At 45.4% G+C, this 15,641-nt stretch overlaps 1 protein-coding gene across 1 annotated transcript in view; it reads right to left on the reverse strand.

The window, feature by feature from the left end:
- Positions 1–496: 496 nt before the first annotated feature.
- The window catches only part of AGXT (alanine--glyoxylate aminotransferase), a 60,617-nt gene continuing 45,472 nt past the window's right edge, over positions 497–15,641 (reverse strand). Inside the window, exons 8-11 of the mRNA XM_069727732.1 lie at positions 8,018–8,087; positions 4,811–4,906; positions 2,007–2,135; positions 497–783 (exon numbers count right to left, since the gene is read on the reverse strand). Of these exons, the coding sequence (XP_069583833.1) occupies positions 676–783; positions 2,007–2,135; positions 4,811–4,906; positions 8,018–8,087 (403 nt within the window). The 3' untranslated portion in view covers positions 497–675. The remainder of the gene's footprint in view (positions 784–2,006; positions 2,136–4,810; positions 4,907–8,017; positions 8,088–15,641) is intronic.

A 15,641-nucleotide genomic window follows, 5' to 3' on the forward strand; every position in this document is an offset into this window, starting at 1 on the left:
TTTCTTTAATTGTGTGGTGATGAACGCCAATATTTACTGCCACAACTGTTTCTCTCCTTCCCATACTGTTAGTTCTGCATCACATCACTTATCTTTTGCATTATTCATGTGTCCTGTTGCACATAAATATGTGAATCTTCAGATTTTGTGTTAGTCTATGCCTGATGAAGGGACCTGAGTAGTCTTGAGAGCTTACAATTTGTTACCATCTTTTCAGTTGGCCATTAAAAGGTATCAACCAACTGAGGACTCTCAAATTGTAATATTTTTCTATCTACCGGCTAACACGGTGCATATACTGTATATTTTTCCTGTATCTGCATCATGTCTTCTGTATATAATGGAAACCCTAATGCGGTGTCAGATCCATAGTATGGAGGTATAGAGGATACTGCCAATGACTTATGGACCCCTGTGGCGTCCATAGCTATAACAAGAAGTACATTGCTGCCAAGGGGCTCACGTGCTGTTCTGGCACAAATGTCATACTCTGAATGACGGCAGTAATCACAATGTAAATGTCTTTATTCGGGTACATTTGATAGAAATGAACACATATGTTATATATAAGTTTCCATTACAAATATTTGCATTGTAACAATGTGAAGGAGGTGAAAAATCTTGATGCTTCATTAAGACAGTGAGTTTCCTTGTCAGTTGTACAGTACCGAGTTTTTACATTTTGTTTTTGGGGCAGCGCTGCAGAGCATCGCGCAGAGCGTTCAAGACACGATCTACATTTGTTTTTGTTGAGTTGTATCCCATAAGACCGATGCGAAGAACCTGCAGTGCGGGAGAAGATTGAGAGAATGATGTAGATGGACAGGTTATCATTCAAAGGTGGTCCGTGCCATGTAAATATTTTATCCATGGTGGGTTACAAAACTCTGGGGTATAACCTGGATTCAGACTTTGAAGAAGTGAGCAGGTTTGGACAATTCCTTTCTATGTGGCAGGTGAGCATATTTCACAGTCCGTTTATGATCCCCAATGCCCGTGGGTTTCCCGGGCAGAACATATAGCCTCATAGACACATATCAGGCTGTTAGTTCGGGTCAGGAGACCTGCGGTCAGTCTGGGCATTGCAGTCCATTTACAGACTGCGAAATACATCTGAACCCGGTCTATGAAAGACCCCCAAATAATAATTATATGGCAGGTAGGTGGGGGTTAATCAGCTTTTCTTACTGGGGAAGCAGTTGCTAACTCAACAATTAGGAATTACATGATGATCAACAGCAAGATGAAAATAACTGATTTCTATGTAGTTGTTCACTGCTGCAGACTCCTCATTACTAAAGGGCTACTTCTGCCTCAATGTTTGATGTGTCGTCACCTTGGCAGTGCCCATCACCACTGAAGCCAATCACCGAACTCAGCGGCTCTGATGTAGATGGCACACAGCGGCTTGTACTGTCTACATTGATAGAGCTGTTTAGCTCAGTGATTGGCTGCAGCGGTGATGTGACCTGTCAATTTTTTTTTCACTGAAACTTTGAGACGAAAGCTATGATCGAGAAATGATGCTGGACCCAAGGAGGGTGAGTTTGTTCTGATTTTGTTATTTTACACAGGTTCCATCATTTGGCGACCACTTTTTTGTGGAAAAAACCCCTTAATGTTCACTTGTAGATTATTGTTAGTGGGGGCTTTGTACGAGGGATTGTTCCATTAACCAAATATATGCCGTGTGTGCAGGATCAGTAATAAATGTATGATATATGTGCAGAAACCTTTCGAAAAGGAACCTGTGTTGGAATCGAGGAATTGTCATGTATGTTTGGTGCCCCTCTATTATTTGTGTGCATGCTCCATTCAAAATGGAGGCACATGAGATTGGGGACCCAGTGATTTATCACTTATACTGTGGCGACCGTTGCTCTGTTCAATCTAGTGATGTAGGACTCACACTCCTGCCATCAGACACTTATCACCTATTCTGCAGGTGCTAAGTTATGATTGTGGGAAAACTGAATGAAGTTCCTACATTTACTTTATGGAAATACCTTTCCGGTAGACGGCCCCAGCCCCCCGGTGATTTCAATGCTGTGATTCTTCATTATATACGTGGTGATATCTTTCCAGTCATATCCGTCGGGCACGCAGATTGTTGTCACAGTGGGGAGTCGTAGAGCCTGCAAACAATACTTTGTTAATACTGACAAGCTATAGTGCTTAGCAGAGCAGCAAATAATATTTTTTACATGGTCAATTTGGGGCATGTTCAAACTTGGTATATGGTGTCAACTAAGAGAAAAGTCGCTTAGCAAACAAAAGCTAAGCTGAACTGTTAGGTAATATAACACCAATTTCCTTTTGACCTTTTGAACATATAATGAAGCGGCAGAAGATTTTTATGCCATGTTAGCGCCACATTTCACTAGCCAGCTTGTATAGAAGTGTCAAGTCACAAAATAATCATTACCAGCAATTGTCAAAGCTATTCTGGCTATGTGAAATTACGTGAAATATGGCGTCATCCATAAATAAGTGTACTGGAATTTGTAAAATCAAAATAGAAATCATTTTATGTACAGTCTTTTTTTTGTTTTTATGTTTTTGCAGGACAGGAGTGTGGGACCATTGCAGAGCTGATTAGAGGATTGTAATTAAAGTGTATTTGTAAGTTACTTAACAGAAATTGAGTTAAATACTTTATAAAAATCACTAGTCTCTACTGATTCTGCCGCTCTTTTCAGTTTTTCACTGTGTTGCTCCATTGCAGAGATATTCACATTTGTTTCCTTTTGGAGCGCAGTATGTGAAATCTCTGCTTGTATTGCAACTGTGCGTTTCCTTAGAGTCTTTTCTGGGGGCGTGCACATTCACTCCTTTTTCATAAATGCTGCCAGCCACAGAAAGGCAACTTCTGAGACTGGTAGAGTGCTAGATCAGCTGCTGAGCTGTGCAGCATTTGGCAGGTGGTCGTCTGTGGGATGCAATACCGTTACTCACACATTTAATTAATGTCTCCATATGGGGAAAAAAGTTATGTGGCAATTACAAGAATCATGCCCATTGTTCATTACAGGAATGTTGTGATTTTACCACTAATCACAGGTGAAGTAATACTCCATGGGATAGGGGATAATTTACCAATCTCTGGGGGTGGGACCACTGGAACTGTCAGCAATTCCAAGAACCAGACTCAACAGAGGCCCTGTTTTAAATGGAGCGGAGATGCACATGCTCGACCTTCTCTCCATTCATTGCCTATGAGATAGATGGAGAAAACCAAGTACAGTGCTCCACTATTTCTGCCAGTCTCATAGACAATGAATTGAGTGTAGGTCAAGCATGTGCACCTCCGCTCCATTCATAGCCCGATTCTTGGGTTCCAGGGTCCCATTCTGAAGATTGCTGGGTATGCAAGTGGTTGGATCCCCAACAGTCAGTAAGGTATCCACTATTCCTTTTGAGAATAATCCTTTTAAGAAAATTAGTTATGACAAAAATCTGGCGCAGTTGAACATTGCATTATCCAGAATTTTGTCGTGAGGTCTCGTGGATACAGTTTATTCCCTAGTATGATAGATTCAGATGATGTCTAGCACTTCCAACGATCAGTCGGACGTGCTCAATTGTCAATATGTACAATCTTTGTGTCGCTTACACCAATTTTTAGATTTCTTTTTCAACACAAGGTTTATAATGCGCTCAGCATACAATATCTTTTAAATGAATTGTCCAGTCTTACACTCATGAAGCTCAAATAGGTTTTCCACTTTTAAAAAAGTGGTCCCCAAACAATAGATCTTGTGTAAAATAACAAAATCAGATAGTTCTCACCCTCCCCTGGTCTAGCTCTGGGTCTCTGCCACTGTTTTGTCTGCAGCAGGGACGTCATGTCGACATTGAACATCACCACTCCAGCCAATCACAGAGCCAAGTGACCCCCATCGATCCAGAGGATAACAGAGCTGGAGGGGGTCTCTAAGGTAGGGCCGTAACCAATAATTAGGTGATAGAGTATCCTCGCAATATGCCATCAGTTACTAAGATGCGAAGATCACTTTACCTCCACAGCAGTAACGGTTAAAGCGGCCTTATGTTACCAGTCTGCAGTCATTTTTATGTGACTGCAGACATCTGAATCTTCACATCGCATGCACCGTGTGCTGTGAAATTGTCTGGTGCCGGCGGCGCCTGGTGTAATGACTGCAATTATGTGATTTGCATACATGTGATCACATTCTGGCTAGTGTATTGAGTGAGGCCGGACACATCTACTTGGAATGTGGCCAGAAGTATGCAAATCGCATACTAGCAGTCACATGACCTCCCTCTTCTAGCACCAGATAATCATCACAGTGTGCAGTATGTGCGCTGTGAATATTCACAAGTCTGCAGTCTGAATGACTGCAGACTTGTAGCCAAAGACCTATTTAAACCAGTATAATCATTTAATATGTAGAAACCACATTTATTTCTTTACTTCCATATTTCCTTAGACTGGCAATAGACATTAGATTAATGTGGCGGATAATATATGCCATCCTAGACTGACCCTCATCAGAAATTTGGGGGAGACAGCCATTTTGAACTTCAGGAAGCCACTCCTTTTGTTCTTCTGGGAGTTCTATGTATGTATATTATCTATGTATATTAATTTAGATTTTACCATCAATCACCCGACTAAATGTACAGAATTTACGGTACGTAGTTACCGAAGCGCTATATCAATCAATATATAATAAAATTTGCTACCCAAATGTGTTCATTTCCTTCATTTTCACTCACAGTAAGTACTGAAAAAGTGATGACATTGATTGTAAAAGCTTCAGAGAAAAGGTTACATGGTATTACTTACTGGATCCTTCACAAAAAGTTTTAGTCCTAGATCTTCTAATCCTTTGTAAAGTTTCAGCGCATTCTCACGGTGGATTTCCCAAGAGTGCTCTAGACCCTGGAAATAGGCACAAATTAGTATACAGCGCCGGCATTGTTCAATCAATATCCGAGCTCGTACAGATAAAAGGGATTGTGCCGCAGTAGAAAATCCTCAGCATCTTATGTGTAGGATGATGTACACTTTTTTTTTTGCTGATTAAATTAGTGTTATTTTGGGTATATTAAAACAATTCTGCAATGTTTAAGTAAATGAAAATCAGATCTCTCCTTTCTGTTATACATAGGAACCTTGTTTAATCCCGGGGGGCACAAAATCTGTTCTTACAGTATATGGTGATTTGTGTGCTGAATGACAGCAAGCAAAGATTTTGAAAACTTTAATGAATTGCTGTAGACAGGGTTAGTTGTATACAGGCTGATAGAAGTCTAAGGGTATGTTCACATGTGGCATTTTTGTAACTTTTTTTTTGCGTGGAAAGAAGCTGCATTTTAGAGTTCCAGCAAAAGCAATTTAAGAAATCTCGTGAACATTCAGCTTTTTTTTTTTTATTTCTTACTGAATTTGAGCACTGCAGCATTTTTGTAAATCTGCAGCTTGTCAATACTTTCAGCATTTTTTACCCATCCAGCAGAGGGCACATCACCGCAACTGGAGGTAACTACAGGTCATTCCCCTGCATTCCATTCATTCCCCGGGTTTTTACAGGCAGGGGCGGCTGCATTAGCAGGCTTCTGCTTGTAAAATTAGTTAACCTTTTCAGATGGATTTACAGAGTGGGACAAGACTAAATGACGGAAGGTATGGAATATTGTTGTTTGTTTTGTTTAACTTTGTTCCAGGTGACAAGGGTCTTCAGGTGGATTAAGAGTATAATAAAATATTAAAACAACCTGTGTCTTTATTTCCTTAAAATACTTTGTAATAATATGTGTGTGTTTTATTAACCATTTCATACTATTGGATTATGAATGGATAGGTGTCATAATTGACGCCTCTCCATTATTAATCTGGCTTAATGTCACCTTACAATAGCAAGGTGACATTAACCCTTCATTACCCCATATTCCACCGCTACACGGGACTGGGAAGAGAGTGGCCAAGTGCCAGAATAGGCGCATCTTCCAGATGTGCCTTTTCTGGGGTGGCTGGGGGCAGATGTTTTTAGCCAGGGGGGGGACCAATAAGCATGGACCCTCTCCAGGCTATTAATATCTGCCCTCAGTCACTGGCTTTCCCACACTGGCGAAGAAAATTGCGCGGAGCCCACGCCAATTTTTTCCGGAATTTAACCCTTTATTTTAATAGCTAGAAGCACCAAATTTTACACCAAGTGAAGAATATGCGGCTCCACCTCCCATAGGGGTGGAGCCGCATATTCATCACTGTAATGGGCGGCACCACGTGACCGCTCATACAGGAGAAGCTGCGGTGAGGAGAGGAAAGAGCGAGGGAGCCGGGTAAGTATTTTATTAACAGCGGGGGGGCGTACAGGGGGTGGGAGGGGGTTGGGGACAGGGATCTTTTTTTAAACACCAAAAAAAAAAAAAAAGATTTTTCATATCTTCTCTCCAGCGAACGTTGCTGGAGAGAAGAAATGAAAGGCGGCTTCAGCACCAGATGCAGGGGACAGCGCTTAACTGTAGCGCTGTCTCCTGCACGGTGCGTGTGGTACCCAGTCGGCACACGGATGCCACACGTGTGCCACACTGATGTGCCATGTGAGCACACGGACACGGATAATTCTGGTACCGATTTTTCCGGTACCGGAATTATCTGGACGTGTGGGACTGGCCTAATAGGGAGAAAGTGGAGAATCTTTTTTTTCTTGACGTTAGAGAAAAACTGATGCCACTCGGACAACTCTCTGATCAAAGTAATCATTCCATTTATCTCAGGTGAGAAAAACTAACGTTTAAATGAGGCCTGAAAGTAATAAGAAATTGCAAAAATGCTGAAAAATGCAGTGTAACATTTGTTCTGCTTTTTTTTCTGGGTTTTTGCTGGATAAAACTGATTTTAATAACATGTACAATACACAAATCACACATGCAATCAGCCTGTATGGCAGCAAGTAGCTCCGTTTTATTCTCAGCGTTTTCCCTGCCAGGAGTGATGGTTTGGTTGCATAAAAAAATGCTGCAAAAACTCCATGTGTGAACATACCCTAAGGGTACCGTCACACAGTGCAATTTTGATCGCTACGACGGCACGATTCGTGACGTTCGAGCGATATAGTTACGAGATCGCAGTGTCTGACACGCTCCTGCGATCAGGGACCCCGCTGAGAATCGTACGTCGTAGCAGATCGTTTGAAACTTTCTTTCGTCGTCTAGTGTCCCGCTGTGGCGGCATGATTGCATGGTGTAACATATATCGTATACGATGTGCGCATAGTAACCAACGGCTTCTACATCGCACATACGTCATGAAATTATCGCTCCAGCGTCGTAGATTGCAAAGTGTGACAGCAGTCTACGACGCTGGAGCGATATTGTTACGACGCTGGAGCGTCACGGATCGTACCGTCGTAGCGATGAAAATTGCACTGTGTGACGGTACCCTAAGTGTCAGTACACAATTAACCTTGCCTTTCTGAGAAAAGCATAGAAAAGACAAAGAAAGTAACTGGTGGGGGTCTCAATGGCATTTACACTAGACGTGCATCATAAACTAGAAATGCTTAAGGCTCATTCACACAACAGTATTTTCAGTCCGACTTCTGTCCGTGAAAAAACTGACAGCACTTGGGCCAATGTTATTCTATGAAGCCATGCAGATGAGAGATTTTTTCATCGACTGAATCTGCGTGTGAAAAATTGCAGCATGCACTAGCTTCTTTCGTATATCAGATGAGCCGCGCCCATTCAGGACTATGGGTGCATGAAAAAAATCGGATGCCATATGGAGCCACAGTATAGAATCTGATTTTTACGGATACATTGCAGTTCTGTAACATCGGAGACTGTAAATGGTCCTGTAAATGATTAAAAGTTGCTGCTATAAAAAAAAACTGTTTGCACATGGATGACAAGTGAAAAAAAATTGTCCTGCATGAAACTGAACAATTGTTTTGTACGCTCCTGTGAACCTGCCATACTGTGGTCTGAACATAACAGTACAATTTTGACAATTATGTGCCATTACATATGAGTTATAAAACATCACCTTCTCAGCTAGGATTGCTAGTCCTTCCCTCAGGGTGTAGAAATTGGTCACTGGTCCTGTGTGATGGTATCTGAAAAACGGCAGCATTCACAATTCAGTCAATATACAGTAATTTTGGCACATAGTTATAACATCTGTCTCTAAAGAGTTGATTTTGGGGCACGTATCATATGGCACAATAAAGAGGCAGGTGTCCAGGAAGCAGAGATATAGGCTGGTGTATGTAAAGACCTCACAATTTACCGGTACATCACATTCAAAACTTAGTACACCAAAGCAGAGGATAGATTTGGTCTGCAGGTTCTCTCTTCTTTACTAAAGCTATCTCCCCAGTAGCGTAGCTACCCAGGGGGCAGAGGGGGCCATCTCCCCGGGCCCAGTGCTCTGAGGGAGCCCACCCGGAGCTACGCTACTGTAACGCAGCGCGCCGATACAGTTACATTCTGCGGCAGAGCAGGGAGAATCAATCTCCCTGCTCTGCTGCTATGGGGCCCCTGAGCAGGCGGGGGTACTGCCTTATATACAGGATCTGCCTATGGGGGTGTGCTGCCTTATACTACAGGATCTGCCTATGGGGGGATGCTGCCTTATATACAGGATCTGCCTATGGAGGGGGGGTGCTGCCTTACATACAGGATCTGCCTATGGGGGGTGCTGCCTTACATACAGGATCTGCCAATGGGGGGTGTGCTGCCTTATACTATAGGATCTGCCTTGGGGGATGCTGCCTTATATACAGGATCTACCTATGGAGGGGGGTGCTGCCTTATATACAGGATCTGCCTATGGAGGGGGGGTGCTGCCTTATATACAGGATCTGCCTATGGGGGGGTGCTGCCTTATATACAGGATCCACCTATGGGGGGTGCTGCCTTACATACAGGATCTGCCTATGGGGGGTGCTACCTTATATACAGGATCTGCCTATGGGGGGTGCTGCGCGCGCCGATACAGTTATATTCTGCGGAAGAGCAGGGAGAATCAATCTCCCTGCTCTGCCGCTATGGGGGCCCTGAGCAGGCAGGGGGGCTCGGTGCCAGCAGTGGGCCCCACGCCGTCATCGCAAGGTCAGCTATATCGGCATCTAGCCGATAGAGCTGACCGTGGTGATGAGGGAAGGAGCGCTGCGCTCCTTCTCCAATCATCCCCCACATCGTCTGACAGCGGGCGCGATGACGTCACCGCCCGGCTACCGCTGTCAGATGAGCGGGAGCAGAGAGCATTGCTGGAACAAGGAGGAAGAGAGGTGAGTATTTATTGTGTTTCTTTTTTATGGGGGTGCTGTCTTATATACTGGATCTGCCTATGGGGGGTGCTGCCTTACATACAGGATCTGTCTATGGGGTGGTTCTGCCTCATATACAGGATCTTCCTATGGGCGTGCTACCTTATATAAAGGATCTGCCTATGGGGTGTGCTGCCTTATATACAAGATCTGCCTATGGGGGGTGCTGCCTTATATACAGGATCTGCCTATGGGGGTGCTGCTTTACATACAGGATCTGCCTTTGGGGGGTGCTGCCTTACATACAGGATCTGCCTATGGGGGGGTGCTGCCTTATATACAGGATCTGCCTATGGGGGTGCTGTCTTAAATACAGGATCTGCCTATGGGGGTGCTGTCTTATATATAGGATCTGCCTATGGGGGTGCTGCCTTACATACAGGATCTGCCTATGGGGGGTACTGCCTTATATACAGAATCTGCCTATGGGGGTGCTGCCTTACATACAGGATCTGCCTATGGGGGGTGCTGCCTTATACTACAGGATATGCCTATGGAGGGGGGTGCTGCTTTATATACAGGATCTGTAGGATCTGTTGTTCCATCCAACAAGTCCAAATGGATATTTTCTCTCTGAACTCCGCTTATACAAGTACTATACAGATGATCAAGTTTTAAATACATCAGATAGGGATTATATACATTAGATAGGACTGCTCTATTATGGGTATACCCTGGCGATTGGTGGAGCAGCTTAATATACATTTTTTGCAAAAAAACGTATTAACTAAATACCCTGTATTTTTTTTTTCATTTTTTGACTAGCACGTGCTTATTTACTGTGACTTCTTTACAACAGAGTATTTTTTGACCTCGCTGTGCTCTTTTTGTGTCTTTATATACAAGATCTGCCTATGGGGGTGCTGCCTCACATACAGGATCTGCCTATGGGGGGTGCTGTCTTATATACAGGATCTGCCTATGGGTGGGTGCTGCCTTACATACAGGATTTGCCTATGGGGGTGCTGCCTTATACTACAGGATCTGCCTATGGGGGTGCTGCCTCATATACAGGATCTGCCTATGGGGGTGCTGTCTTATATATAGGATCTGCCTTTGGGGGGTGCTGCCTTGCATGCAGGATCTGCTTACCGGGGGTGGTGCCTTATGTATAGGATCTGCCTATGGGGGGTGCTGCCTTATATACAGGATCTTCCTATGGGGAGGCTGCCTCATATACAGGATCTGCCTATGGCGGTGCTGCGTTATGTACAGGATCTGCCTATGGGGGGTGCTGCCTTATATACAGGATCTACCTAAGTGGGGTGCTGCCTTATATGCAGGATCTGCCTATGGGGGGTGCTGCCTCATATACAGGATCTGCCTATGGGGTGCTGTTTTATATACAGGATCTGCCTTTGGGGGTGCTGCCTTACATACAGTATCTGCATATGGGGGTTGCTGCCTTATATATAGGACCTGCCTATGGGAGGTGCAGCCTTATATACAGGATCTGCCTTTGGGAGGGTGCTGCCTTCCATACAGGATCTGCTTATGGGGGGGTGCTGTCTTATATACAGGATCTGCCTATGAGGGGGTGCTACCTTATATACAGGATCTGCCTATGGGGGGTGCTGCGTGCGCCGATACAGTTAGATTCTGCGTCAGAGCAGGGAGAATCAATCTCCCTGCTCTGCCGCTATGGGGCCCCTGAGCAGGCGGGGGGCCCCATGCCAGCAGTGGGCCCCCCGCCTTATATACAGGATCTGCCTATGGGGTGCTGCCTTACATACAGGATCTGCCTAAGGGGGGTGCTGTCTTATATATAGGGTCTGCCTATGGGGGGGTGCTGCCTTACATACACTATCTGCCTATGGGGGTGCTACCTTATATACAGGATCTGTCTATTGGGGGTGCTACCTTACATACAGGATCTGCCTATGGGGGGTGCTGTCTTATATACAGGATCTGCCTATGGGGGGTGCTGCCTTACATACATTATCTGCCTATGGGGGGTGTGCTGCCTTATACTACAGGATCTGCCTATGGGAGGATACTGCCTTATATGCAGGATCTGCCTATGGAGGGGGGGGTGCTGCCTTATATACAGGATCTGCCTATGGAGGGGGGTGCTGCCTTATATACAGGATCTGCCTATGGGGGGTGCTGCCTCATATAGAGGATCTGCCTATGAGGGGTGCTGCCTTATATATAAGATCTGCCTTAGGGGGGTGCTGCCTTATATATAGGATCTGCCTATGGGGGGTGCTGACTTATATACAGGATCTTCCTATGGGGAGCTGCCTTATATACAGGATCTGCCTATGATAGGTGCAGCCTTATATACAGGATCCGCCTTTGGGGGGTGCTGCCTTACATACAGGATCTGCTTATGGGGGGGTGTTGCCTTACATACAGGATCTGCCAATGAGGGGGTGCTGCCTTATATACAGGATCTGCCTATGGGGGTGCTGCCTTATATACAGAATCTGCCTATGGGGGTGCTGCCTTACATACAGGATCTGCCTATGGGGGTGCTGTCTTATATACAGGATCTGCCTATGGGGGGGTGCTGCCTTACATACAGGATCTGCCTATGGGGGGTGCTGCCTTATACTACATGATATGCCTATGGAGGGGGGTGCTGCTTTATATACAGGATCTGTAGGATCTGTTGTTCCATCCAGCAAGTCCAAATGGATATTTTCTCTCTGAACCCTGCTTATACAGGTACTATACAGATGATCAGGTTTTTAAATACATCAGATAGGGATTGTATACATTAGATAGGACTGCTCTATTATGGGTATACCTTGGCGATTGGTGGAGCAGCTTAACCCCTTAGCGACCGCCGATACGCCTTTTAACGGCGGCCGCTAAGGGTACTTAAATCACAGCGCCGTTAATTAACGGCGCTGTGGAAAAAGTAAATAGCGCCCCCCAGAGTCGGATTTTCTCCGGGGTCTCGACTGCCGGGGGTAGCCGAGACCCCAGAGAACATGATTCGGGGGGGTTTTTACCCACCCCGCATTTGCGATCGCCGGTAATTAATCGTTTAACGGCGATCGCAAAAAAAAAAAGCGATCTCTTTTTAATTTCTCTGTTCTCCGATGTGATCGCACATCGGAGAACAGAGAAAAGGGGTCCCAGGTAGCCCCCCAATACTTACCTATCTCCCCCGGTGCTCCTCGTGGCTCCCGGTGGGCGCCGCCATCTTAAAAATGGCGGGCGCATGCACCCCACGGCCGGCCCCGCGAGAATCTTTGGGGTCTCGGCTGCCGGGGGTAGCCGAGACCCCAAAGAGCATGATCGGGGTCGGTTTTACCGACCCCTGTTTTGCGATCGCCGGTAATTAACTGTTTACCGGCGACCGCAAAAAAAAAAAAAGTAAAGTGTAATTCTCTGTCCTCTGATGTGATCGCACATCAGAGGACAGAGAAATAGGGGTATTCGGGGACCCTACAATACTCACCTGCGTCCCTGGATCCTCCTGTTGCTCCTCCTGGCCGCCGGTAAAAGAAAATGGCGGGCGCATGCGCAGTGCGCCCGCCATCTGTCTCCATCTGCTGGCCGGCAGGAGAACAGCAGTTGGGGCTAAAATTAGGGGTAGGGTTAGGGCTAGGGTTAGGGCTAGGGTTAGGGCTAGGGTTAGGGGTAGGGTTAGGGGTAGGGTTAGGGCTAGAGGTAGGGTTAGGGCTAGGGTTGGGGCTAGGGTTGGGGCTAAATTTAGGGTTGGGGCTAAATTTAGGGTTAGGGTTGAGGCTAAATTTAGGGTTAGGCTTCTTTCACACTTACGTCGGTACGGGGCCGTCGCAATGCGTCGGCCCGACATACCAACGCACGTTGTGAAAATTGTGCACAACGTGGGCAGCGGCTGTAGTTTTTCAACGCATCCGCTGCCCAATCTATGTCCTGGGGAAGAGGGGGCGGAGTTACGGCCACGCATGTGCGGTCAGAAATGGCGGATGCGATGTACAAAAAAACGTTTCATTGAACGTTTTTTTGTGCCGACGGTCCGCCAAAACACAACTGATCCAGTGCACGACGGACGCGACATGTGGCCATCCGTCACGATCTGTCGGCAATACAAGTCTATGGCCAAAAAACGCATCCTGCGGGCACATTTGCAGGATCCGTTTCTTGTCCAAAACGACGGATTGCGACGGATGCCAAACGACGCAAGTGTGAAAGTAGCCTTAGGGCTAGGGTTAGGGTTGGGGCTAAAGTTAGGGCTAGGGTTGGGGCTAAAGTTAGGGTTAGAGTTGGGATTAGGGTTAGGGTTTGGATTAGGGTTGGTATTAGGGTTAAGGTTGGCGTTAGGGTTACGCTTGGGATTAGGGTTAGGTTTGGGATTAGGGTTAAGGTTAGGGTTGTGATTAGGGTTAGGGTTGTGATTAGGGGTGTATTGGAATTAGGGTTAGGTTTGAGGTTAGGGTTGAGATTAGGATTAGGGGTGTGTTGGATTTAGGGTTTTGATTAGGGTTATGGTTAGGGTTGACAGGGTTGTTTTGGGGTAAGGGTTGTGATTATGGTTAGGGTTAGTGATTAGGATTATGGATCAGGTTGGGATTAGGGTTAGGGGTGTGTTGGGGTTAGGGTTGGAGCTAGGATTGGGGGGTTTACACTGTTTAGTTACATCAGGGGGTCTCCAAACACGACAGCCAATTTTGCGCTCAAAAAGTCAAATGGTGCTCCCTCCCTTCTGAGCTCTGCCGTGCGCCCAAACAGTGGGTTACCCCCACATATGGGGCATCAGCGTACTCGGGATAAATTGGACAACAACTTCTGGGGTCCAATTTCTCTTGTTACCCTTGTGAAAATAAAAACTTGGGGGCTACAATATCTTTTTTGTGGAAAAAAAAATATTTTTTATTTTCACGACTCTGCATTCTAAACTTCTGTGAAGCACTTGGGCATTCAAAGTTCTCACCACACATCTAGATAAGTTCCTTGGGGGGTCTAGTTTCCAAAATGGGGTCACTTGTGGGGGGTTACTACAGTTTAGGTACATCAGGGGCTCTGCAATCGCAACATAATGCCCACAGACCATTCTATCAAAGTCTGCATTCCAAAAAGGCGCTCCTTCCCTTCCGAGCTCTGCCGTGCGCCCAAACAGTGGTTTACCCCCACATATGGCGCATCAGCGTACTCGGGATAAATTGGACAACAACTATTGCAGTCCAATTTCTCCTGTTACCCTTGTGAAAATAAAAACTTGGGGGCTACAATATCTTTTTTGTGGAAAAAAAAAATATTTTTTTTACGGCTCTACATTATAAACTTCTGTGAAGCACTTGGGCATTCAAAGTTCTCACCACACATCTAGATAAGTTCCATGGGGGGTCTAGTTTCCAAAATGGGGTCACTTGTGGGGGATTTCTACTGTTTAGGTACATCAGGGGCTCTCCAAACGCGACATGGCGTCCGATCTCAATTCCAGCCAATTCTACATTGAAAAAGTAAAACGGCACTCCTTCTCTTCCAAGCTCTGCGGTGCACCCTAACAGTGGTTTACCCCCACATATTGGGTATCAGCGTACTCAGGAGAAATTGCACAACAACTTTTGTGGTCTAATTTCTCATGTTACCCTTGTGAAAATAAAAATTTGTGGGCAAAAAGATCATTTTTGTAGAAAAAAATGCGAATTTTTTTTACGGCTCTACATTATAAACTTCTGTGAAGCACATGAGGGTTCAAAGTGCTCACCACACATCTAGATAAGTTCCATAAGGGGTCTAGTTTCCAAAATGGGGTCACTTGTGGGGGGTTCCACTGTTTAGGCACATCAGGGGCTCTCCAAACGCGACATGGCGTCCAATCTCAATTCCAGCCAATTCTACATTGAAAAAGTAAAACGGCACTCCTTCTCTTCCAAGCTCTGCGGTGCGCCCTAACAGGGGTTTACCCCCACATATTGGGTATCAGCGTACTCAGGAGAAATTGCACAACAAATTTTGTGGTCTAATTTCTCCTGTTACCCTTGTGAAAATAAAAATTTGTGGGCAAAAAGATCATTTTTGTAGAAAAAAATGCGATTTTTTTTTACGGCTCTACATTATAAACTTCTGTGAAACACATGGGGGTTCAAAGTGCTCACCACACATCTAGATAAGTTCCATAAGGGGTCTAGTTTCCAAAATGGGGTCACTTGTGGGGGGTTTCCACTGTTTAGGCACATCAGGGGCTCTCCAAACGCGACATGGCGTCCAATCTCAATTCCAGCCAATTCTACATTGAAAAAGTAAAACGGCGTTCCTTTACTTCCAAGCTCTGCGGTGCGCCCAAACAGTGGTTTACCCTCACATATGGGGTATCGACGTATTCAGGAGAAATCGCACAACAACTTTTGTGGTCTAATTTCTCCTGTTACCCTTGTGAAAATAAGAATTTGTGGGCGA

Source organism: Ranitomeya imitator, chromosome 5 (assembly GCF_032444005.1).
Source record: "Ranitomeya imitator isolate aRanImi1 chromosome 5, aRanImi1.pri, whole genome shotgun sequence".
NCBI lineage: Eukaryota > Metazoa > Chordata > Amphibia > Anura > Dendrobatidae > Ranitomeya > Ranitomeya imitator.